The sequence below is a fragment of the Haliaeetus leucocephalus genome, unplaced genomic scaffold, assembly GCF_000737465.1.
Source record: "Haliaeetus leucocephalus isolate CR32 unplaced genomic scaffold, Haliaeetus_leucocephalus-4.0 Scaffold0, whole genome shotgun sequence".
In the NCBI taxonomy this organism is placed as follows: domain Eukaryota; kingdom Metazoa; phylum Chordata; class Aves; order Accipitriformes; family Accipitridae; genus Haliaeetus; species Haliaeetus leucocephalus.
The window spans coordinates 7,700,334-7,727,064 of record NW_010972436.1 but is presented as its reverse complement, the minus strand read 5'-3'; the positions used below and the strand labels follow the sequence as shown (position 1 = coordinate 7,727,064).

Sequence of the window (26,731 nt, the reverse complement as noted above, 5' to 3'; positions counted from 1 at the left end):
GGAGAGCCCTTGGGGCGGCCATGGCCGCCTCCCCCTCCCCGCAGCCTCCCTTAAATACTATGGGGCGGCCGTAGCTGCGGCGGGCGCCGCTACGGAGCGCACCATGCGGGCTGTCGTCGCCTTGGCCGCGGCGCTGGGCAGCCTGCTGCTCGGCGGCTGCCTCCTGCGCCTGGGCGGCCAGCAGCCCCTCCGCGCCAGGTAGGGCGGCCGGGGCGGGGGGGGCCCTCGCCCGCTGCGGTGGGGCTGCGGGGCGGGAGTGCCTGGAGCCGGCTGGGGAAGCGGGAGCGGGACGTGGCGAGCCCCCCGCCGCCCTCCGCCGGGAGAGGGGCGCGGCGGCCCCCCGGCGCAGGCTGGGCTCGGCTCCCTTGTTCGCGGCGTGCGAACGATTCGCGGGGAGGAGACCGGCGCCGCTCACGCCTGGTGATGCTTAACCGCTGGTTCTGACAACTTTGTTTTCCCGTCTTGCTTGCCAGGGGCTGGGAGGAGGACGCGGGAGTAGCTACTGTCACGCCGAAAGTGGTGCGAGCCCTCAGGTCCCCCCTAACGTCCCTTCCTCAGACCGAGAACAGGTACGGGCTGCCCGCCTTCGCGGACGGGTCGTGTGGAAGGGGCTACAGAAGCAGAAATTTGCCTTCGCTCCCATTCATTCTTCCTTTTGTTTTGGCAGCTTAATCAGAGAGAGCGTTGGAGACTCACTAGACGGAGAAAATGGAAATTCACTTTAACTGTAATAAATTGTTTGTTCATAGGCCCTCTTAGTGACAGCTGTCACGCTGCCCTTAGTTTTGAGCCCAATAAAATGTTGCGTATAGCAGTTTTGTTAATGTACGATGCATAAAGTCCTCGCTGAATGGCATGTTCCAGGTATCTTTTATTCTTCTTTCCAGGAGGGTGGAGCTGGAGCTGGGTTGTATTGTTACCGTTTTTGTAATGTGTATTTAGTTAAAAATACAGATTTCTCCTTTAAAATCCATAGGATGAAGGCGAGACGTATGAAGCCTTTTTCATGTTGTGTAGCATCTTACTGCGTGGGAGCCCTTTTGCTTGATCCAGTGTTTTGATCTTCTAGATCAGTGTAGATCTTTGCTTTACAGCCTGTTATTTTATACTGTGGAGTTTAATATGAAAATAGTTGGCAAAATGAACTGTAAAACAAGTCGTGTCTTATGTGCAGGCTTCAGTATTAATGACTGTGTTTTCATGCTCTTGAGTCTTCACACGCTGTAGGAAAACTAACAGTGCAGAAGAGGGTGGTGTAATCCACACATGAGATACTACTATGTAAGAAGTAGTTTGCAAATATTTTTGCTATTCTCTTTTACGTTATATGGCCTCATTAACATTGCAGTTCCAATGATTATTACATGTTAATATATATTATGGTTCAAAACACATGATAAAAATTAGAACATGGGAATTTGGTCTTTAATGGGAACTGTGATGTCCTGGTTATATTGAAGTCCACGGTGACAATGCAGTTAACCTTACTGAGGCCACCATCTCACCCAATCTAACTGAATTTGAGGTTGAAACAACATAAGCTTTTCCTAAGTGAATGCAAGTGACGTTAGTCATAGTAGCCATTGCAGTGTACCCTAACAGTAGGTTTCTTACATGTTTCCGATGAGAGAACCTTGTGCTCCCTGTCTCAAAATTTAGAACTTTCACAAGCTGTAAGTTTATAACATCTTTCAAAATTAGAGTGAAACAAAATGAACAGGAACATTTGCAGAGTTCTAACTGCTGTTACATGCTTCTAGCCTGCTTCTCTTTCCTGTGCTCATTTTTTCCCTTTCTGCCTTTTTTTCCTTCTTTTCCGCTCCTTACAATTTATGGGTTTTGTGGTACGTACTCTGTTCTGCTTTGGTTTTGTAACTGTCAGTACATTCTCCACTCTGTTTTATGTTATGTCTGTGGTTCCCTCCTGCCCCGTCTTCTCATACTCTTCCTTTTCCCTGCTAGTTTCTGAGCTGCAGTCTCCTTCCACTCAGCTCTGTGTGCTAAAACATGGAGTCAAATTGACTAGAAATGCTGCCAGAGAGCACTTCAGAGAACAGAAGTCTAGCTACTTCCCATCTGCTGTTAGTATACTCGCAACTGGGGCAAAGAAAGTGGAAGCAGCACATACCAAAGAGGGCTGAAAATCCATGGCATGTATGGGTCAGTTTTTAAACTCTGTAATAAGGCAAGTGAGCATGAGATTTTAAATACATGTTTTTCCTTAATCTACTTGGAGGATTTTGGCACCAATTTGGAGCTAGTTTTGATCAACCTGAAATTGTATTTCTTCATGACTAAGTGACTGCAAAAGTGTGACAAGTAAATTATTCATCAAAGAAAGTTTCATTTCACTCTAGCTCCTATAACCGTAGCATCTTTGGAGGGATGGCTTGGTGGCTGAATTCAGGAGAGGATGTTCTTTCTCACCTGAGTGACTACGCTCACTAAGCTGGCCTGACAGGAGTTTGTGGTGCATGTTTGGCATATGAGGAAGGAGAGAGGGCTGCTGGACTGACCAGGAGCTGTTACTTCATCCAGAGAGCAGCTGGACTGGGCGGGGAGCCATGCTGGAGGGGTTTGATCCAGGCAGCAGCTGGACTGGGCCTGGCTGAGGGCCATGCTGGAGAGATTTGATCCAGAGAGCATCTGGACTCATTCAGGAGATTCAGACCAATCCCTCAGTGATAGAGATGGATGGTCTGGTTAATAGGAATTAGATTCCAGTTTGCAGTGGGTTTATGCCGCAGTATCCATGAGTATAGCAGAAGGACAGAACAGTCCCTCATTAAAATAGATTGTACAGGGGTTAGTGAATTTTAGGCTACGTTAGTATGTTGATGCATAAAACTAGGAACAATCTATTGGTGCAGACTTCCTGAAGTATGGTTCTCCTGAAGTACCCTGACAGTTTGAATAGCATTGCCGTGTTGCTAACAGCAATGTCCTTTCCTGCATAAGAGTGAGAAGATGTGCACGGATGTTAGGTTCAAGTCTGATCTCTTCATCAGTTTCACGCATTTTTCTGGAAAGCAAAGATTTTTCTCACCAACTTTGGTGGGAGGATCCAGGAAAGGAAAAAGAAAAAAACCTGGGCACTATGCTTTTTGAACTCTTCAGAACTGCAAGCTAATCTTTCTTCTTATCATGGTTTACTTTGCTGTTGGAGGCATATTTGTAACCAGACATCTCCTGAAGAATCTCTAAGGCCCTATTATTCTGTTGCCTCACGATATTGAAAGCTAATCTGCTCTTTTACTTTGAGTAATTCTTTTAAAAGGATGAAACTGAAGGATGAAAGGATGAAAAGCAGGGGATTGGTTCAGACTGTCATAGATATTTAGGCAGCTATTATGCACAGCAGTGTTTAATTAGATGGTGACCAGGCACCTAAAGTTCTCTGAAGATCTGTGTCTTAGTAAATAACCTTGAAGATGCAGTTTGTCTTTTACAGGACACTTCTTACCACTTTTTCTTGTTAAGTACTACATAACTCGAAAGATGTGACTGCCTCTACAGTGTGACTTCCAGTTTTTGTCTTTGGTTTATTTCATAGCCTACTGTGCCTGTTAGTAGGGTTTCTTACTTAAAAAAAAAGGTCATTGTTAGTAAGATTTCTCTGGTAGTCCCCAAATTTATTTGTGGAACTGGTATCATTTACACTGCAATACTATGTTTCTCTGGCAAATCCTCATGCCTATGCCTCATACCATCCTCTCAGTTTTTAAGCTGTAACTGCAAGTACAGCTTAAAATTGCTTAAACCAAGAGCACAACCAAAAGAAGTAGTCTTGCACTTGTCCCACCTTTAGACACTTGGCCCTCCCTCCCTCCCCATGTTTGTGCTGGCATGTTTGTATAATCACAGCGTTAATAGTAAAATAGAGGGTTCGGTACTGCTAGTGCTTATCAGGCAAAGGTGACATAATGAGAGGAGCTAGGTAGTCTTTTCGTTGTTATGAGGCCCAGGGTGTGCAATGTTAAGCTTGGGCAGAAATTCTAGCTCCTTTTGTACTGCCCAGGAATATATAGCAGATAAAGAATGCCAGCTCCTACGAGGGAAGTGAAAATAGTTTTCTCGAGCACTATTTATATATGCTTTATATACAAGTAATAACAAGGCAGCAGTACCCTGAAGAACTGACCACCACTACTCTGTTACTCTGTTTGTGTTGCCAATTTTAAGGCATTCACTTACTGTTTCCCTGTCTTACTCTCTGTCCTCACAGGTCCAAGGCAAGCACAGTGTAGAGACTGTTGGGGTAATTGAACAGTGAGAGGAAGTGATTGAGGACCTATGAGTAAACAAGTTAGTATTAATACAGTGTTCCATAGTGTTGGTTTCTCCAATTCCTCTCTTAGTAGCAGATCTTTATGCAGGCCTGGGGAATAAACAACTATACCTAATTAACTGTGCTACAGAGACCTGTACATTCTGTCTTCTGTCAAGATACTGCATTCTGGCAGGCAGCAGGGGAAGAAGAGACAGGTTATTACCACAGTCATGAACAGTAGCTTAGTATATTGCACAAATAATTTGTTACAGTTTAGATAGTCAGCACTGGTGGCCCCTTCACTAATTTTACTGCTCTCTTAGTATTTTTTCCCTTCATTCCCAAGTGATGCATGCAGACATATTTTAGGAGCACATTTCTAACACATGCCTCATGTATTGGTTCTGTCTAAATGAATAGGTGTTCAGTTGAAAGCTGCTGCCAGGACACATTTATGTTCTGACAGTGGTGAAAGGTTTCCCAGCCTCTTTCTGTTTACTTGATTCAAGTGAAACTGCTCTGTCATTCTGTCTATCGTGTACTATTGTAACATCATTTTAGTGTAAGTACCTTATTCTTTTCACTTTACCCACCATGAGACTCTGAATGTTGCTTGTCATGTTATCTGTCATGTGGGTTATGGATTTTATAAATAAAAAGTATCTGATGTTATGTATACCTGCACTGGAAGGTCCTCCAAATAGTTTCAAAATGCAGCTTGTCTCAAAGACCTGATTTAGCATTCCTTAGATAAGCAAAACCTCCATGGGAACTTGAACAAGGATAGTAGGATCAGTCTCTTTCACAGTTACTGTGATTAATGTTACAAGACAAATTCTTACTCCTATGGTTTGATAAAGCCATTTTTATAGTCCATTTCACCAAGCATTTAAATTGTGTATTGCCTTATTAATCAAGGTGTTGTGAACCTTAAAACCGTTGCTATGTTCTTATCATCTGATTAATTTGAAATAGTGTCAAAGATGGCACTTAAGAGCACCCTTCCTAGGGAAGTATGGATTACGGGTTTTTAATAGTATTCAAATAATAGACTATGAGATTCAAATATAAATTAGTCTCTTCAAGGGAGAGATTAAGACAGAAGGTGTTCACAATCTGGATAGTGTTGTTCAGTGCCACTTTGGTAGAAGGATATAAATGTGCAGTTTTGCATGCAGAAGTTACCCTTTTTAGCTGGAGATCCTCAGCTGGAACAGGGTTCAGAGGTCCTTGTGCTGCTTCAGGCAGACAAGAGCAGGAAGCCATAGAAAAAGTGCAACAACTGGTTCTGCTGGGCACTGAGTGAATAAAGCCAATGAATGGGATTTTTCCTTATGTTGTGTGGACTTAACTCTTGCTGAATTTAGGGGTGAAATTCTCGTTGCTTTCAGTGCTACCAGGCAGTCCAGTTCTTAACCCTTTTTGAAAATCTCACCCCACATTTTTTCAGTTGTTTCCAGCTGATTTTGTGGGAATTCTGGAAGATTGACCTTTCAGTCCTGGGCATATCTTTATGTTATAATATAATTCACAGCACTATATTTCTTTTTTTCCATCTGCTTCCCCCCCCATCCTTTTTTCATCCATCTTATGTCCATCCATTTTCCTACTCTGATAACTGTTTGAGGTTGAGTTTGGTTTTGTTTTTAAAGGGCTTCCCTTTTCTTTCCCTCCCTGTATCACTGCTCCCTCAGAACCCCATGTTAACTGAGGTACCTGTCTGTCCAGTGATTCCCTGCACTAAGACTCCCTATAGTCTCAGGACTGAATGCTACAGGTGCAGCAAAAGGGACTGTGGACTTCCCATATATTTTTTCTATTTCTTATTCTAACGATGGGTGCAATCCTTGTTTTAAAGAATTTTACAGTTTAAGGAATTGCTGTCTTCCTGAGAGCAAGATGTAGAATAACACCGTGCTGATAAATACGGCACATAGTCTTAATCTACTGTGGATTTATTAAAGTACAGATGGTGTACTTTCTGAGTTCCTAGAATTACCATAGGAAGTATGTGGTCCTCAAGCCATTTGTATATGATTTAAAAAAACCACCTGTTTTTCAGATTTAGGCCAGTGAGGTTGGTTTTGAAACATCTCAACCCAAAAGGAAATGCAGCAGGAATTTCCCTATTTCATCAGGTTTATGAGTTCAAGCCAACAGGACATAACATGGTTTCCACTTCAAGTTCTCATCTAGCTTAAGAGTTTGCAAATTTAGTTGAATGTAGCCTGATATCTGCATTGTTAGGCATGTTATCAGATGTCATTGCAGGAGTTCTAGTGCAGTTCTAAGTATTGAACGAAGACTGTCATCCATTAGGTCAGGTAAATTCCTTTAGTGATAAATGTTGCCTAGCATAATTGTCCTAAGTGATGAGAAATCTAATCTGAGTCTGATGTCTGCACAACTCTACAATGAATAATGCAGAAGTCTGGACTGCCCCTTGCACACCCCTCTTATCTGAATGCAAAAATCTTTCACTCCTGTGAAGCAGAGGCCTCTCTGACAGTGAAACAGAAATTCAGAAATTTAACTTTTACTAAAACGAGTCATTGTTTTGCATGTCTTGTTTTATTTTTTATCTTTTTGCACCATATAAAGAGCATTGAGTAAATTTTGTGTGGAAAAAGTCACAGAAGAAGCACTTTGGTGATCTGTCTTAATGTCTGCATTATATAGATAAAGAATTTGGATTAAAATTTGTGTCTGGCTTTCCCCATAGCTGTGCCATTTTCCCCAATCTTTACATGTGTCATGGAAAGGGAAGGAAAGACTCCTTATTCCTTTTTTCTCCCCTTGATGGCTGTAAAAGTGATTGTCAGGATTTAATGACAAAATAGAACAGGCATTTATTTTGCTCATTCTTTTTTATCTGACTTCTTCCGTTTTGAATTTTTCAAGTCTTGAAAATGTGTGCATAAAAAGCAATTACATATTAAAAAAATGAGGCAACTTGCTTCAGTTGATCTTAGTGCTATGAATCTAAAAAGACTAAAAGTCTGTTGAGTAAAGCTTGTATTTGGTTGAGAGAATATTTATTCACTGCCCTGCTGATCTCAGGACATAAATTAATAGGAAGCTGTAAGGACCTTGTAATGATTCTCTGCACACAGTTGAAACCTACTTGTGAAAGAATGTTGGTTCCCCAACAATGCCTGCAAACGCACCTCGCAGTGAGCTGATCAGACCTAACCGCCCACCCTGACTTGGTCTTCCTGGCAGGCTTCATGTGTTAAAGAAGTTCTCCCCTGTGGCTCAGAAGGGCTGGGGCCGCTTCTCAAATCAGCATCCAGCATCTTGATTTTTAGTTGTAATGGAAGACTTATTTGCAGCAGTAACATGCATGATATCAATAGGCCTTTTTTTAAGGTGCTGTTTATGCAGCTAAGCTGTGCCTGTAGCCATTTCTCTTACTTTAAGCTGCAGCTGCAGAAGAATTATTTGAGCTTACTGAGTTAAAGAAGCAAGAGAGAGGAAACATGATTTAGTGCTAACTAAATTTGTTTGGGAACTGATGTTGGGTTCTTTTGTGAAAGGGCCCACCTGGTTCTTCAGTGTAGACAAAACCATTCAGACCAAGCTGCCACAAACCTGTGTGTATAAATGTTGTAGGCAGAATATTTGCTGGCACTTACTATGTAAGTTCTGCTGAGGTATTTGCTCTGAACTGTGTGCTCTGAGAGCTGTCTGCGCTCACGTTTGTATGTCGCTCCTTGAAAAAGAATTTGGTAAGGAGCTGTATGCAAAATCGGCCAAGGAGCTCTCAGTAGGTAGTGCCAGCTGTTACTATCTATTAAAGTCACCGCAGAACTGAAAGGACAGAGGTTTATGTTGTGTTGTCTTACCATTGCCATCAACCAGGGGCATCCAGACTGCTTACTTCCTTAGGGGCACTAAGTGTATACTGGGAAGAAGTTCCTGATGGTGGAAAGAAAGGGAGAGAGCTGATCTCTCTCCTCTGCAGCCTGCATCCTGTGTGAGTTGCTCCTGTGCAGTGACTGATTCACTAAAAAATTCATGGGCAATGGAAAGAGAAGGAAAGGCGCTTTGTTCCTTTTCCTCCCGTCATAGCTATGAACATGCCAGTCAGTTCAGTGGCAAAATAAACAAGCATTTATTCTGCTCTTTCTTCTTCAGTCAGTCATCTTCTCATTTGAATTAAGGTTTTAGTTGTTTAAGAAGAGAAGGCTCAGGGGAGACCTTATCAATATCTGAAGGGAGGGTGCAAAGAGGATGGAGCCCGGTTCTTCTTAGTGGTGCCCAGTGACAGGACCAGAGGCAATGGGCACAAACTGAAACACAGGAGGTTTTCTTTGAACATCAGGAAACATTTTCACTGTGAGGGTGAATGAGCACTTAGATGGTTGTCCAGGAGGTTGTGGAGTCTTCACCCTTGGAGATATTCAAAAGCCACTGAACGCAGTCCTGGGCAACTGGCTGTAGGTGGCCCTGCTTGAGCAAGAGGTGGAGAAGATGACCTCCAGAGGTGCCTTTCAACCTCAGCCACTCTGTGATTCCATGACTTGAAATGGTATCTTTTCCAAGTAAGATCTTCAAAATCAGCTTGTCAGAAATCTTGTTGCTAAGTGGTCTCCATGTTTTAACAGGTGAAGGCAATGGAGTTTTGGTCCTTGTTGGTAAAAGGAATGATGGTTCAGAAGCAGAGCACGTTGTGTACAAAGCAGGAAGACCCTTTCTCTTTGAGTGCCTCTGTATAGAGATGGCTCAGTTGTTCTGTGTTTCTAAGAATAGCATGGGTTCTGTTCACTGCTGCAGCTCACACCCAGGGGTGAATGACACAGCATCTACGTCTTCTGTATTTCTAGTTCTGGTTTGGACAAGTAGGTTGCAGTGTCCAAGTGCTCCAGAAGTAGTAAATCAGTGGAAAGAACCCAAAAGGAACAGGGCAGGGGGGAGAGGGGAAGATATTGAGGAGCAAGGAAAATAAAAATGCTGGAGAAAAAAACCTTCATGGTAAATGACAGTATGCACAGCAGAAGGTTGATGATGGAAGAGGGTGATTGTATGAGATTGAACCTAGATACAGGGTGAACTGAGGTGAATGGAATAAGACCTTGGTATCTCAGTCATTTACTAATTTACAGCTCAATCTTCTACTGGGACTGCCAGAGCAAGAGGACCACACAGGAGCTTGGTGAAGATAAGACAACAGGAATTAAAGATCACTGTCTGGCACTTGCCTTGGTTCCTTTTACAAATATTTATTCTCATTGTGTAAATAAAGAATAAACAAGGGAGGAAGCATTAAGCTCAAGTCAATAAGTTAAGGTCCAAGTAGAAAGATCCACTTCACCTGTGGTGTTTCCTGTACATATTATATTGGCTCTGAATACTGCACTTCATCAACAACTTTAGCAAATCACATTTGCTAAATATTTCACTGGTGAATATTTTAAGTATCTTCAAACATAATGTTCAAGAGGCTTCCCATTTAATTTATTTTTTTAAATTACATTTTCTAATTACAGTGTAAAGCAGAAAATAAAATTCAGACTATGAAATAGGGTTACATTAAAGAATCAAATATTTTGTAGACACAAGCAGCAAACTCCCCTTTTATACAAGAGCTTCACAATAGAAGTCAATAAGATTTCTTTGGTAATGTTTTCAGCTAAATCAACAGTTATTAATCTTATTGTCATAGCAAAGTAAATGTGACAGCGTTGTCAGAATATGTTCTCTCTTTTAAAGTTTGTTGTTTTCTCCCCCCCCCCCCCCACCAGAAAACCCGTTAATAAAAATGGAATTTACCAGTTCGAACAGGCTTCAAAATGTAAGGCAATTCAGGACAACATTTTGTCATCATCTATCAAGAAGAAAAGGTAGGTGTTTGCTGTGCTTTCTGCTTTGTTTGTTTTAAATAGAAGGGTAAAAGATTGTCCTCTTTTACATAATTCTGAATTATATTAATGTGGAGCTATACAACAGGAAACTGAAATTGTTCAACCAATGTTTGCCTGCATTTTGTCTTTCACGTGAATTAGATTTATTCAAGGTTGGATTTTATTTTTTTTATTTTCACAATATAAGTCAACAAGATTTCTCCTTGCCAGTTAGCAACATTTTATTCCAAGATATTCACAAAAAAGTTGAACAGAATCTCTGAGGTATAATTTCATTCTTGAGTGTCTTTTTCCTGATTGGTGAAAACTGCTATGAGCAACCTCAGTTAATGGATTCTTTTCAGCATATTCACTAGAGTAAGTATGGAAATGTACTAGTATAAAAACTTGCTAATTAATTGCACTCATTATAATAACTAGTTCGCAGGAAATTAATTGATTTTAGATATATTGAAAAAACACCCCAAATTAATTTGGAGTTTCAGCTTGCTGTTCTGCCTTTTCCTGACATGGAAAAAGAATCTTTGTTATCAGCTCTGCTCAAATTCCTTGCCACTTTCTAAAGTGAAAATGGGAGAAGCAGTCCATTGCTTTTGACATGTAACATTTTGCCTATATGGATGCACCAATAAATAAAACATTGTAAATAAGAAAGGCTTCCCATTAGGACCAAGTTCCAGCTTAAAATTATATGCCATGGTGTCTTTAAAATTGGAAGCTTCCCCCCCCCCATTTGTGAAGAGAAGAAATGGAATGAGAAACAAAAGCTCCACTAAAAATAATTATGTGCCTTTCCCCATTCAAAGGACTGGAGAAGTCAAATTTTTCCTTAATACAGAAACAATGTCAAATCATGGTTTTGAAACGTCTCCTGTCTTTTTTGCCCCCTCCTTGCTTTCTCATTGAGTTTTAAGATCTTTCACCTGTTTTTAAGTCACCATGTTCCCAGCATTCTGTCTTTACTCTTTTAATTCTTTCTTTTTTTTCTCCTCTATAACTTCTTCTCCCACAAATATTCCACCTCATCAGCAACACTATCATTGAAGTTTTACTCTTTTCAAAGGTGGTAGACTACTACGTTACTGATGCACAGCTAGTGAGAGCTGAAACAGAGACTGGCAAACAGAGGTCAAAGAATACAGTTGACTGAAAAATTGAGTGATTAACACCAAGAGAAGGACAACAAGTCACTGCATTGCCTCCAAAATCCAGTTATGGCAATATAAATGCCATTCTTTATCCTGTGTGTTACGAAGCTGTGCAGGCTGCAGTAATACAGACATGCTTTTCATACCTAGAATGTTTTGGAACTGAGCTTGTAGGAGAAACTTTAGGAAGTGCGAGACCTTTATTCTGTGGCTAAAGAGAAAGGAGCTGCACCATTTAATGAGACAGAAGATGAATTGGGCAGGTAGGAGGAGAAACTGATGCTTGGAACAAAGGAGCAAGGAAGGGATTGCTTTATACCGTGAATATTGTAACTCATTGCCCTTCACTGACAGGAGCTGCAGGGATCTTTGTTGCTTTTTGAAAGTGTGACCCAGAGACATGGTATATAAATGCTTTATATTGCAGTTCTAGGCTTTCGGGGACATTCTGGACACTCTTCCCTCTTAAGTTGGCAGAAAGGGAAAAAAATTACTAGTTTAAAGCTTGTCAAATTATTTGATAGTAAAAAATGCTATGTAAGTGGGATGTAATTATTATAGCAGGTATGTGCTGGTGGTGATAAAGAGTCTGAAATGCTGAGTTTTGCTGGTATTTTTCCATTTTTATTCTAGAGCAAGTCCTACGGGCACTCTCCTGAGGGCTTTAAAAACCAGTAGTTGTTTTGGTAGTATTAAAGTGTCCAAAAGCAAAAGGGATCATCCTTTTCTCTTGCATTTCCTGCCATTGTTTTTCTTTTTATTTGTTTCTTTCTTGAACATAAGCTGCCAGGTAGGAATATCTCCTTTTTTCACTCCTGCTGCCCAATTTTCCTTCTAATTCAAATAGCTTTTTTTTCAAGTAGGTGTTTAGTTTTAGCAAGTAACTAGTGGGCCTTCATCTGTCTCTCTATTCTGACATTTTACCTGTTGTCTCCCTACTATCTCAACACTTCTGTCCTTACTGTTGTCCTTTAGATATCTGCCAAAAATTAGAAGATACTTCTACTTTGTCAATGCCTCAACTGTGCATAATAGTTCCACCTTAGCCACTGCAGTTAATGTAGAAGGTCACTGCATACCTGACAAGTACTATAGGCAAAAAATGACACCTTCCACCTGTTATTTGTCAGCAAGGCTCATGCAGTATAAGTCAGTTTCCTACAACAGCATGTTATTATAATGGTTGTGGTACAGGTGGCAGCCAAAAACAGGACAAAACATGTTTCATTCACTATTCTCAGCACTGTAATTATTGTCTTGTCCATGTATTTTTATAGTTAATTTAGCTGAGCTTTTTTATCTTAATAATAAAATCCTTTTAGGATCAGTGAATATGTGCTGTAAGCGCCTGGGTGCCAGTGGAAATATATATACTGTCCCAGCTCTTTAAAACGGAACAGTGGAGAAGAGGACTGTCTGGGTTACAGGAGAGCCATGAAATGATATTCTGATGGCCTTCTGGACTGATTCCATTGGAGGAGTGAGTCCCTAAGGCTTCTTTAAAGCAGGAAATGCTAAAATAGGCTTTTTGAGAGGAAAACAAAGCTTTCTGGGCTGTAAACCCAGCTGCAGCAAATCCCAGAGCTTCACTTTGAGTCTTTAAAAAAATTAATCTGTGGGAATATTGTCTGTATTCAAGTAGAGTTTGTTTCATGGAAGCCTTGTATCGGTGCAAGCAGATGTGGCAGCTGCCTTGCAGAGCTGCCGGAGCCGGGAGCTCCTGTCCCCCAGGACGTGCTGCTGGGATGTCTCCACCGCTTGCGGTGCTGTGCCAGCGCTGGCAAAGATGAGTTCTGACAGTCCGTAGTGTCTTTGTAAGTCACAAGAGGAGCAAAACTGGATGCATAGGGCAAGCAGAGGTGTTGTTTTCCCTTGTAAAGACCTGTAAGTGGTGGTTTTGTGGGTGATCTGGTGAGCTTAGACACCTCTGAGCAAGAGTGATTCCATCCAGTAGACAGCATTGGAAAGGCAGCAATGTTCTTGCATTGTAATTGGTGTTTTTACCCTAAGTGCAGCTTCTGTTACATGTATAAGAAGGTCCTCACAGTTTCTGACAGTGAGTGCCTGTGTTTCTCATGGGGCCTCAGAACTAGCATTAATGGATGATGCGTCAATTTTTCTCCTTACCAAATGTTTCCCTGTAACTTGCTAATAATTTGTCAGTCTATGCAATTTCTTTCTGAGCTGATGGTAATTTTTCTTTTCATTTCTGACTCTGATCTTCATCTTTTCAATGTCTTTAGGCTAGAATTTGCTTTTTCTATATTTTTTCTCCTGGATAAAGATAGCCTAAGTAACTCTTCATGCCCTGTTATCCTATTATTTTTTGGAGTTTTCCATAAGTCCCAGCATCTAAGGGTTATTTATTGTTTAGCCTTAAGGAGTAAAACTAGATGAGTGATTCAACATCAGCATAGGCTATTTCAGTCCTGTGCTTCTATCCCATCCTCCCTTTACACTCACTCCCTGTCCTGCCCTGTGCTGGTACTGACACTTGTCTGACCCCATGATGAGCCAATTTAGGTAGCAGCTTCAGCAAGAAAGTAGTTCCTTTTTCTCTGGCTGCAGTTCCAAGGCTGCTAATACAACATACCAGCAGGCAGCTGCCAAAATAAGAAGGCCTTGTTCCCAGTTTCTCTGCTTCCATCACTCCTTGCTTATACTGGCTGTGGCATTTGTTGGAATCTTTCCTGATCTAGTTTAACATACTAAAGACGAAGAAAATGCATATGCTTGTTTTTTTCCTTCTGGGTTATTTTTTTGCCATGGCAGTAAATTAAAGTGGCCTATGAAGGCATTTGATAAGTGCAAAAGCTGGGAAGAACAAAACAGAAGTCAAGTAAGTACCAGCAGTGGCACAAGGGAGAGGACAGATTTGGAGTTGGACTGGAAGGAGGGAGAATGTACTGCACCAGGTCAGATCAGCTACAGCTGCAGTGAAACTACTTTCGCTCTTCTCCCACTTCTGCCCATTCATTCCTGCTCTCTTGAGTTGTGCAAGGGCTCAGTAAAATCAGTTTAGTCACAATCATCTAGTTCCTTTAAGAGTTTGCTAAGTCTGGAGAATTAAGGTTGTATATGTTGTCACAAGTGCAAACTTGAGCCAAAGACTAGTTCTAATGCAATATTTCTCTTAAAAGTTTCAGTTCTTTTTCCATATAGAAATGGGACCTGATTTTACTCAGGGGTATATAAACAAGTTAACTTTAGCAGTTGCAGTACTTTTATGAAGCAAACAAAAAGTGGGATCTGTTTTTTCAAATGTTTACCATAAAGCTATGGTACTAAAAGCATGTTGAACACAGAGAGCAAAAGAAGCTTTTGGCTTGTTGACCTCTGCTGCTGCAAGCTGCCACAGCCTTTTTTATATTCCTTTTTATCAATTCTCATGCTCCATTTAAAAACAAGAGACATTTCTTGCCATCCCAACTCTTGTAAAACTGTTCAAAATACACACTTCTAAGTTCCAGCTAAAATAAACCCATGATCATTTGGTTTTGGGCCAATGCTAAGCCATTTTTGCTAAAATAATACAAGGTAGATCTTTTCTGGAGACGTGAGTTTGTAGTCATGGCATCCATATCATCTCTTCTTCCCATTCCCCCAGCCCTCCTCATAAGTCAGAGTTAGTGTTTTTTAAAAGCCCATATTAGGATCCAAGCACAAATGGGAGAAGTATTAACATTGAACCGGTAAGGGAAGAAATGTCTCCGTTCTTTTGACTTCCATGTTCTGAAGTATTTCACATATGGACAAATTTAAATCTCTTGAAAGGGTTTAAAAGGAGCAGAAAGCTCTTTGGTTACATGTACCAATGTAACCAAAGTGCTAGTTGATGTAAAACAACAGATTGTTTTATTTAAGAGATAATGTGAAGGAAAACTTACATCTGTAAATATTGGTCTGTGGTCTTAGCTGATTGAACTGAGCTTTGGGGACTTTATAAGGTAAATAAAAGAAAAGGCCTAAGACGTGTAATGTTTCATCTTGGCTTGCAAGAGTGACATTTCAAACATTTTTGTAGTTTAAAACACCAAATACGAGAGGTTTTTTGTATTATTTTGGACTTTTGCACTTGAGGTGATTTCTAGTAATTTCAAGATATTTATGGTCAAATATTTAAGTTTGAAACCAGTGTACTTTTGAAAGTTTCTGAAAAGAAAAGTTCATTAGGACATCACTATTAGGAAGAGATGTTTAATAGGCCATGCTAATTAAATGAGGATAGTACTGTTACAAATTACAAAAATAAAATAGGTCATGGAGTTCTAAAAGCAATCTATTATATATGCACCATGCACATTATTATTAACACATGCATCATTTGAATGTTTTAGAGACTGTTTCTAAATATACATACATATATATTCTAGTGTTTGATGTTATTGCCTTTTTTTAGATATTCAGAAGATTATTATCTTCACATAGTCACAAAACTGCAGAACTGCACCTGGATAAGGAGACCAGAAGAATCTACAAAGTTCAGGTAATTTTCATTGTCTCATTTAGAAAAACTGTTTACCCTCAATTTGTCTAACAAGCCATAAGTTTAAATCTTCCCTTTTGAAAAGATAATTTTGTATTACTTTTAGACTGCATTCATAGCTATACATTTCTATTAATCTTTTGATGCTGGGACTCCTCCTGTTTATTTGAATTCAACTGTGCAAACTGAGTAGGATAAAAGAACTACAGAAATGAAGTAATTTCACCTGTATCCACTGTAATGAATAGCTAACTAACTTAAGTAGAATGGATTAAAATATTCCTGACGCAAAACCTACAGTAGTAAAAAAAAAAAAATCACTAATGTAATTTTGTCCATCTGATCTGGCACTCATAAAAGAATGTGTAATGAAGCAGTGTATTTTTTACCCCAAGACTATTGCTTCTGTTACAGAAGTGCCCAAGGCACTCATTAGGTTTGACGCTGCATGTCATGGCCCCTGAGCGTGTAAGCACGTGATTACATCTGTCCTTGTTCGGGATGGCACATAAGTACATGCTCAGTAGGGACAGTGATCCCTGAAAAGCTTCCACTCGCTTCCACTCTCATTTGGAAATGTATCATGCTGGTTTTAGAGAACAGCTTCACTGTGCCAACCCTATTTTCTCCGGGGGAAAATACTGTCTTGAATTACATTATTACATGTATCAGAATTAAAGATTCTCTCATAATCATTAAAAATAAATAAACTGACATACCTTCCGACTCTTTGGAGTTAACTAGCATTGAAAACTTAATATCTACATGCTCAGCATGATACCCTTGGAAAAAGTAGTTGCGGGGTGGGGACAGGTAAAGCTTTTTGTGCAACATTGCTGTGTTTGCTGTGTATCATAAATGACTAATGGTTTTTCCCAAAGCTGAGGTAGAATACATAAAGTTAACGTTTAAAAAACTTTCAATTAACTGAGGTAGGCTTTGGCTGTGCACAGAGATACCAGAGCATGATAAGAAGCTGTAGAAGCAGCCCAGTCTGTTTCAGAACAGGCAGATGTCTTATACAGACTCCACAAGAGGTAAAGCTGCTCTCATCTGCTCATCACCCTGCTACATTTAGGCTTTTTGTTTTCCAACCTTATTTTAAAATTCTCTTCCTTCCGAATGGACCAGCCACCACTTACCAGCAATTTGCCTCTTCTTCTGCTGTGCTACGTGTATGAGTCAGTGGCAGAGTAACCACTCCTTGTTCCAGCTTCATTTATTGCTTCTGCAATCTCCCTTCCACTGGGCCAACTTCTTCTACGTCTTCTAGGCCTACAGGAATCAAACAAGACACCGTCTATCTCATCATATGAGACTGTTGGACTTTAAGTACAAGATTCCTACTGTTCCTCTTGCTGTCTTTGCCTTCCAGCAAGGAGTGTGGGTCATAAGTAGCTGAGGTTTGTTATACCACCAATGATCAGACTGGAAATATTCAAAAGTGGAAACTGTGGGGTGCACTAAGCCACCTAGAAAATGTGGACTGTATGTACATTGAGGTGAACTTACTAGCTTTAACTTAGCTCAAATACCAAGTGAAAAAAATCCTTTGAAAGCCATGGTTCAGCACAGGCTGGATAAACTCTTGTTACTTAATCGACATTCAAGGGCTGCACTGTTATGGTTTCATTGCTTTTTAATATCCAAACTAGCTAGAGTATTAGCTAGTTCATATGTACACAACCCATGCTGCAATTCTGATGACAGTACTGTGTATTCTTCTGTCCCTATGAAATCTGATCTGTTTTGATATCATCCAAAAATTCTATTGATATGACCAAGGACTGGTACTTTGGTTTAGGGCATTGCAGATTATTATTTTACAAAATACGTGTGCTTTTGCATAAGTCTTTTCTTTCTTTTTCCATTCTCTCCAACTCCTCTTCTCTCTGTTGTTCTATGGAAATATGATATTAAAATTTTACAGTTGTCCTTGCTCCCAGACCATACTGGAGACTTTCAAGGCTCTTAGCAGTTGGTCAATAGAGGCTTTAAAAAAAAAAGATTAAAAGAAGGGAAAAACAAACTCGGTGTAAAATTTACTGACTAAATCTGTATACAGTCCATGCTTACAACAGTCCCAAACTTATTTATCAGACTTAAGCACAAGAGCTTGGAACTAGCTTTGCAAGGACACTCTAGCTGAGAAATGATGCATTGACAGAGCTCTATGAGGAACAATGCTTCTAGAAATGCGGTGAAATAAATGAATTAATAATCCCTTGGCAGTACATCTCTTCCTTTTTCTAACTTTGCCTAGTGTCAGTAATGCATAATAATTGTGTAATACAAATATTATTCAGTTCTAAAAATCTCATTAAGTAGGTAGATAAACACACCCATTTTGCAGAAGAGGAAATTAATCTCAGATGGGCTGTGCAGCAGGAATTGGGTAATACAGCCAGCCACCTTCAGGACGAGAGCTTGAAGCTGCCTGTGTCGTATTATTCACCTGCCAGTGGCACCAGAAGTCTGCCTGCTGACTAGACTGCAGAGAAGCTGCTTGACTTCTTTCCCTGTTTGCCCATCTGTTAAATGGGGTGAACACTTAACATGCTTTTCAGGTGTGGTGTCAATTGTATAACATCTCTTTATTATCCTGAAGTTCTGAAGAACAGGCATGCATATTTATAAGGGATTTAATGTCTTATGCTTCAGGGCATAAACTAACCTCTAATTAATAAGGTTCAAAAGTAGCTTCCCATGGGGTAGTGAATTTTTCAGAGAAGCTTTCTTATGTTTTCCTCTGCAGCTTTTGCAGTTGGCTACCGTCATACTGGTAGTGGAGTAAAGGAATATGTGATCTGAGCCAGTAACTCTTGTGTTCCTAGAAGACAGCACTGTGTGCCAATGAGTACACATCAATTCTCTTTGTAAGCTGCACTCCCAGCAGATCCAGTCCAAATAAAAGAATATGAATTAGAAGTGCAATGCAGGAAAGAAATACTTGTCTTTGTATTTGGCAAAAGGGTTACAGCTGACAGCCACGCGTGGCACAAACCACAGTATTTTTGCCAACCCATTGTACAAAAAGCAGAATGCAGGATTCCAGGCTGGCCCTCTACTACCTAGCTCAGCTTTGCCATCCAGCTGTGCAAACTGTGTCCATTTGTTGTCAGAGAACTGCCCTTTTCCAGATGGCTTCCTCTAAAGCTGCTCTGCAGGCTCCCATGTGCTTGGCTAGATTGCTGTCTGGCAGTGGTCAGAGGTTCTTGACAGCTACGTGATGTTTACGCATGCGTTTCTCAAAATCAAGAAGAATCATGAGGCAAGTACAAGCCATGGTGTTCTCTTTAATACCTCCCATATCTACAGTCACTCTTCTCTGGCAGATTTTTGTCCAGCCTCTGTTGGGGAACCAGTCTCCTGGCCCTTCACTTATTTCAGTACCTGTAATGCTGACATCAGCTCTGTGAGATTCAGGCTGCCCTCAGAGGAGCAAGTGCAAGCACTTGGTTCATTACTCTTGCAATGTAGTTAAGATTTGTTGTGCCCCACAGTAGTGTTTATCAGCCATTGCTAAAGAGGTTTTATCTACCTTCACAACAGAAGCTAGCAAAGGGGATGTACCTATACCAGAAGTGGTGTAAATGACATCCTACTAACAGTGATTTAGGGAAAGTCTTCTCCAAGGTTTACTGCTACTGACATATAGTAAACTATTAAGTTTTTTTTCTTCAGAACCTTTCCTTTATGAAATTCAGCTGTGCTTCTCTTGTTCTTTTTTTATTTCTCGTGTTCTTTATGGTTCTACAATCATCTAGCATCTCCACATTATCCCTTTGTTTCTAAGCCCACCTTCACTTTTCAGATTTATATCAGCTCTAACTTGTTTTAGACAAAGCAAGTCCTCAGATTTCTTGGTTATAAGAGAGGATTGGTAGAAACCTGGAAAGGGAGGGGAAATAATCTTGCAGCTGCCTGGAAGCATCATTCTTAAAGTTCCAGAAAAAAGCTCTGCTGGGTAGCTTCCTCAGCAAAGGCTCTTCTAGCTACAGTCAGTAGAGTCTCAGGTTCCCTAGGTAACCTGAATATTAATTATTATATTAGTATTCTTCAAAGGTTTTCCACTTAAAAGAAATGTTTCATTAGTGCAACAAATTACAGAGCCCAATTGGGTGCAAGCTGTAATTGTTTTTTACACCTCCACATCTCTTTGCTCTACAGACTTTTAAGCTTGATTTATTCTCATTTGGGCTATATACCCATGATGGCAAATAATCTGCAGGTTTTCCAAATAGTTGCAACTCCTGTTTTTGCTGGAAGCTAACAAATAGCTAAAAGAGCCCTCAAAATGACCGGGGAGGGCAGGGGGGGGAAGGATATGGAGAAAGGCTGAGCAGATGCTGTGTTTCAGAGAAGCCTCTGGGCATTGTATTTCTGGGCTATCTTGCTGAGCTTGGAGCCTGGCAAAGCAATGCAACAGTTCTTCAGGAGTGGTATCACACTGGAATAGCCCTATGTGAGCTGTAGATACTGGGCCCCCTACCCATGGAAATACCATTCCTGAAAAATCTTATTTGCATCTGATGATGAAGGGAGAAGGAAATTCCTAGCTGTAAAATATAGTTTTAAACCCCCTAACGTTACACTGCAGTTTAGCTGGCACACTGCTCCACCCCACCAAAATATTTTAAACATTTTTTAAAAGAAAACATTACTACTTTAAAAAAAAGAACCCTAGGTCTTGAAAAGAATAGTTAAAAGATCAACCCATTTTCCTAGTCCTGTAATTTCCCCTCCTGCTTTTTATTCCACTCGACCTCTATTACCCTTTTCCCATTTTAATATCTCTTCTGAAAAGTGTGTGTAAACATTCCTGCAGATTATAAAATCACACTCCTTCTTGAAGAGATTAATTTGTAGTGTGCTACACTCTAACTTATATAACAGTATTGTTTAACACATCTATGTGCTGCAATGAACCACAGTTGAAACACAAATAAAATACCCTGCAAGGTCAATTTGTGCTTACGTAAGCTCACACTGCCACATAATCAATAGCTTTCCTAACACTAAACAGATCAATAATTCCACTGTACTCGCTGAAATCTTCCATTCTGGTATACAAGAAAATATGCAGAACTCTGAGATTACAGTGTGATTTCAGAGTACATCTGCTGCATAGGTTTAATAGATCGTATGTAAAATCAGTAGTATATATTCAGAGACAATTCTGTTTCAGAAGAGAAAAAGGCAGGCTGGAGAGATGGTAATTGGTGACAATTTGGAGAAATGGTTGAATCTTTTAATTGCTCTACAGACTATACAGTTTCCTAAAGGTTGGAGGATTCCTACAAGGGCACCTAATTTTGGATCAGACTGAGTTAATTATGTCTTCATGGCGGACTCTTTAAATAGTCTTTGGTTTGAAAATTTTATTACACTTTTTACATATTCAGCCTTGATTTCAGATTCAACCCTGTTGGCTTTCATAGTCTTAGAATTTATGATGTTACTTCATTTATAGACAGTTCAAGGGCGGTCAGTGTAGCATTCCCCTTCAACACGTTCTGTTTCAGATATCAGATTTAACCACTCTTTTCTAAAAGATTGGAATATGTCATAATATGCCTCATTGCACTTTGATGCTATTGACTGAGATTGACAAGAGCCTGGAGAAACCCATATCATTGTCTAGAGCCCCCAGTGCAGTACAATAAGATAATTGCTTGTTCATTATAAAATATTACATCAGTGGACATAGATAAAAGGTAGTCTTGCTCTTTGTAGTTGCACCCTTGAAATTTTGCTCTTATATAGTCGATTTTTTTGTGGGTTCTTCTCTGTACTGTCATGACAGTCTCTTCAGTATGAAGAGTCTTTGTTGTCTTCACATGTACAATACAGTAGCTCACATGAACTAATGATTACAAATACCCAAGCTAGGTGAACTATTAAAACAAGCCATTAGACAGGCATAGACTTTCTGGTTATTAGTAATCCACAGACTTTTGTTACTTGGAATACTGTGCCCTTTATTCAAATGATATTACAAACTGTGCTGTGAAATACACTTAGCATCAGGCTTACACGAGTAACAGCTTTAGATATTTGCTAGTCTTACTTTGTGTTTGGCTATCTCTTTTATGTGGTGTTTATGTGTGTTGGGTAACTGAAGATCCACAAAGAGATATGTCTGTGTCAGCGTTGCTGGTGTGGATAATGTGTAAGTGCTTTATAACAGGACTGGTATGATATTCGTTCTGCAAACAAACATTCACTTGTACAGATGTTTGTAAAAGGTGACTTAGAATCAAATGGACTTAGACTGTTACTGAAAGAAGTTTTGCCCGTTATCTACTAAAAATCTCCAATTGTTGAAATTCTGCCCCTTGCCTAGGCAACCTCTTTCAGTGCTTCCTCATACTGAACTTAAGCATTCTTTAGTGCAAATTAAGATGATTTTCCTCACCCTCCCCACTGTGGCCTTAGAAGACAGTTGAGTATCTACTATTTAGAACAATGTTTCGCATATTTTGATACTTCTGCAGTGTCCATCCCCATCCACTTTTCCCCTCCTTCCACCTCAATTTAGTCCAATGTATAATGACAGTGAAATATTTCACTGTCCTCGGCAATGAAGAGTGCCCTCTGGCCCCAGGTCTACAGGCACTGGCATCACACTGAAGTGTAGTCTACACAAAAGAAATCCTATTAAGGTCACACAGTTTTGTCAGATTCTGCAGGCTCATGTCCCCCTGGGGGTACTGCAACCCCTTGAGGATCACGGTTAACTGTGTGGTCCAGTTAACCACAGTGGTCCAGCTCTAGGCTGGAGCAGACAATTCCAGTGGTATACTCTCTTTCCTGTGTTCCAAAGTATGAGGCTGTGTAAAGTTTTGGTGCAGAAGCAAGTGCTTTTCACACCAGACATATATCTGAATAAAATATTTTCAAATATAACATTTAAATAAAATTTACTTGAGCTAAGCATTTGTAATGAAGGAAAGTGTTCTGAATAAGAACCATCCTACTTACTGCAGGAGGATGAATGAAAGGTCTTCTTGGTGCTTGTATCAGTAGTTTGGAGGAGTGGGGAGCTTTGAAACTCTGCAGAAGCTCTTTGCATAAAGACAAATTTCACCCTTATTATAGATTCTTCCCATTCCACACAGGATAAGTGCCAGCTTTTGGACCAGCTGAGAAACTCTGCTTGCCCTTGACTAACTGTTGACTGCTTTAGTTCTTATGGCTGGTTGAAATGGAGTTGTTAGAATGAAGATGTTGAGACATTTGCAGTCTTTTCAGGATGTGTGCACACTGTGTCTTGTCAGCAGGCACGTGCAGCCTGTACGCAAGTGCTGAACCAGCTAAAATGCATATATTCATATTAGTGCACAACCAAGCTGAGCTAATTAATTTTGCTGCTAGAAGGGATACAATAGTTCAGGCTGAGCTTCTTGGCTACAGAGCTAATACAGGAGCTGCAAAAAGACTACATCAGTTTACTTAGATCCTGCAGGTACTTACTGACTTTCACGAAATATAGTGTACTATCCATGTTAAGTGTTTGCATTATGCAGATGGAGTTTGGAAACATGTACAAGCAAGGCAGTAGTCCTCTATTACTGCCCACAGTTCAGTGGGGACTGACTGCATAGAAGCTGGAAACACCATTATTCCTTTGGCTTGTCTCAATACTTTGATAACTTGCTTCAGAAACCAAGATTTTCTTAAGTTCTCAGCAGCCACAAACCTGAAGAAATTATCTGGATGCCATCTGGCCTCAGAATTCCATCCCAGCTGACCTCAATACAAAAATGGGCTCAGCATCCTTGGTCCACAAAGGACAAAATTCAGCAACAGTGTCTGCTGAGCAACAAAAAATGTTCTCCAGTGCAACAATGACTCTGTGTTGTCTGTGAAGTTTTGTTCGTATTAGACAAATGCAGCACACCATACCGGTTAGGTTATTGATTAAGACTATCATGACTGTACTTATTCAGTTTTATGAGGTATGTATTACCAGTCCTAATGGTGTAGTCTTTTTCAAGGTACTGATTTTGTTCCTTACTTGTTACAAGTGAAATTTCCAGATAATGCAATCAACTCCCTTTCTGCTTATCTTGGCATAAGAAATATCTCTGGTTGATGTTATGCCTCAGGATTTAAAAATAGCTCTTGGGTCTCACTCTGCTTCCAGCTGCTTGTAGGAGAAATGTTGGGGAGAGGGCTTCCTCCAAATAAGAAACTGGCAGTAACAACCTGTACTCCAGAGGAGGTACTTTCCAAATCTAGAGCCCTACAAAACTTGGGTACTTTGACTCCAGGTTCCTTCACTCTAGACTTCTAATGCTGTGACTGGATCATAAAAACATTTTGTTCTAGGGCAACCCCCAAGTCTAGCAGCTCTGTTAACAAGTGGAACTTAAACCTTCTTACCATAAGCTACATCCATGTTCTTACATGTATCTGAGGTGGATACTCAGCCTGTAGAGCAACATCCCATCTTCCAAGAGCTGCCCCCTTATCTCAGCATTTTCTCCTGGTCAGAACAGACAATGTGGTTCACTTTCTACCCTTCCAAAGAAAATGCAGAGTTTGGCTTTAAGGTAGTACTGTTTGGTGCTGTTAAGATTCTGACCCTTGTCTCTTATCCCACCACCTAGTTAGGAACTTCTTTGTAAGGTGGGTTTAAACAATTTCTCTCTCTCCAGGTGGCATGATACAGGAGTTAAAATGTTGTCTTGACTTTGCAACACCTTACATATAGCACTTGTTAAAAGAATTGTCTTGTACGGTACATGTCTTAATCTCATGAAGTATATGCTCTTTAGAGTGTCATTACCTCATGACAGAGACCACATATGACATTAATACTATGATGACAATTGAACTGCCCAGTCTTTACCCCTTCCTCATTGTTTGCTGTCAGTTGTAGAGGTACCATGTGTTAAAGCTTGTATAAAATCCCATATGAACAAATCACTAAATATCTTGCCAGTGGGTATTGCTGTCTGCAGGTTACGTGCATTCCCGCTGGAGCTCTGTACATGGATGCTTGGGCACAGTGGGATTCTGTGTCATGATTTGATCTAAGTAAGAGGTTTCTATTGTTACCTCCCAATTTTTAGCACATATGCTCTTAGGTAACGTAAGAATATATTTCATTAATCAATATGTATTCTCTTGTTCTCACTGCGTTTCTGAACTAGCCTGGCTCTGTTCTACTTCCTCAGTGGATCCATAATATTAATTTAAACTATTACTTTCTTATTAATTCTGATACCTGTTTTTCTTCCAGACTGTTTCTGCTTTTATTGAAGCACTCATTCTTGTGGAATGAGTAACAAAAAGCAAAAATGCTTTTTACGTCACCTGTATTAATGAATGTTATCTATCATCAGTTTGCTTCTTCAGGTGCTGGTAGCCATCACACACAAAACAGCTGTTTTACTAAAGCTGGGCAAGAATATTCTGGCATTGTTCCTTCTCCTCTGAACGTCCTGTGGTTGACAGACATAACGTTTAGGCCTGCTTCACTGCACTTTAAGAAAAAATTCAAGGAAATCAAAATTACGGGTTTTGTGATTCCTTTTCTCCATGTGGTTGGCAGGGAGCAGTGAGGGACTGCTGCTCCCTAAGGGACAGGGAGTGAGGTCCAAGCGCAATAACCTGGCCAGCAGAGCAGGCCCCAGCCAGGAGTGGGGCAGCCCTAGTCCCGGGCATTGGGCACCTCCCTGGGGATGGGATAGGCACAGCTGGAGACCGGCCCTGCCGCAGTGTTGCTGGGGCAGGGGCTGATGACTCTGTGGGGCTGAGATGGGGTCCTGGGCTATGGGCAGGATGCAGGTGGCCCTGGGGGTCTGGGCAGGGGTAATGAGGCTTGGTGGTGCCCTCAGGGCCTGACGTTGTATCTGAATCCTCTTATGACTGCAGTCCATATTAAGGTTAGAAAGAGCTGGTTATAGGAAAAAGTGTACAAGAAAGAAAAGCAAGTGGACTCTAGTAAAGAGTGGTTCAGTAACATCCAGTGTTCCCAGACTTAAATCGTCTGAGTCTCCTGCCTCATTGCTCCATTTGTATTCTTCCATATGTTTGAAATAGGACACTATATGCTCAGAGCAATTGTTTTTACCACATGTGCACCTCCTGACCCACAAGAGCATAGTCTCAGTTCCATCCCCACCCTTGTACCTAGAGATTTTCATTGATCGCAAACCCCGCCCCTTAAGGCTTCAAGCAAGGCAGTGGGAATCACTGTGTTCAGGGAGTGGAGCTGAATATGGCTTGTGGAAATCTGAACCTGACTGTTTCCTCCCTCAGGAGTAATATTTCCCCTTAATATTTCCTGGTAACTCTCCTAGTAAGATTATTTCAGATCTGTGCCATCCCAGCACTCAGTCATTCCCAGTATTCCTCACATATTTGGAAGCTTTGTCTTTGAGGAGTTTCAGAGCTCAGTATTCAAAACAGGTTAATATATACCCGTAAGCCATCTGACAATTGAAATGGTACTCTTTCCTTTGGTATTTTATGTATGAATCAAACCAACCTTCCCAACCTCACCCCCCCCCCCCCTTTTTGACCATTATTTCAAGAGAAGTGTTCATTTTCTTCCCTGTCTTCCAGGAAACATAATCCTTGGGTTCTTCCATGTGCTAGACTGCCTCATCTCCATCAGAATAAAATTATATTATTATTAGAATATTTGCTCTGTGTACACTGTTGATAAAGTCGAAGCAACTTCTCTTACATGTGTCTTACCCTATTAAAGTCTGCTTACTTTCAGCCAGAATTTGGCCTGTATTGTTTTAACTAGTTCCAATGGTTTGATTTACCTCTTTCACTGAAAAAGTATGAAAAAAACTTTTCTATTCCTCTGGCTTTAACTGTAAATTCTTTTTTCTTCACAATTTCCCTGCAGTGTTAGGACAGGAATTACTATCTTTTCCCTGCTGTGTTATCTTCTTCAAAATTCCAGGCAATTCTGTTATCAATGAATTTTCTTCTCTAA

General features: G+C 40.5%; 1 protein-coding gene across 1 annotated transcript in view; it reads left to right on the top strand.

Moving 5' to 3' along the window:
- Positions 1-103: 103 nt before the first annotated feature.
- The window catches only part of ST8SIA6 (ST8 alpha-N-acetyl-neuraminide alpha-2,8-sialyltransferase 6), a 40,161-nt gene continuing 13,533 nt past the window's right edge, over positions 104-26,731 (top strand). The window contains exons 1-4 of the mRNA XM_010562716.1: positions 104-198; positions 456-569; positions 10,015-10,113; positions 15,682-15,768. Coding sequence (XP_010561018.1) covers positions 104-198; positions 456-569; positions 10,015-10,113; positions 15,682-15,768 — 395 coding nt within the window. The remainder of the gene's footprint in view (positions 199-455; positions 570-10,014; positions 10,114-15,681; positions 15,769-26,731) is intronic.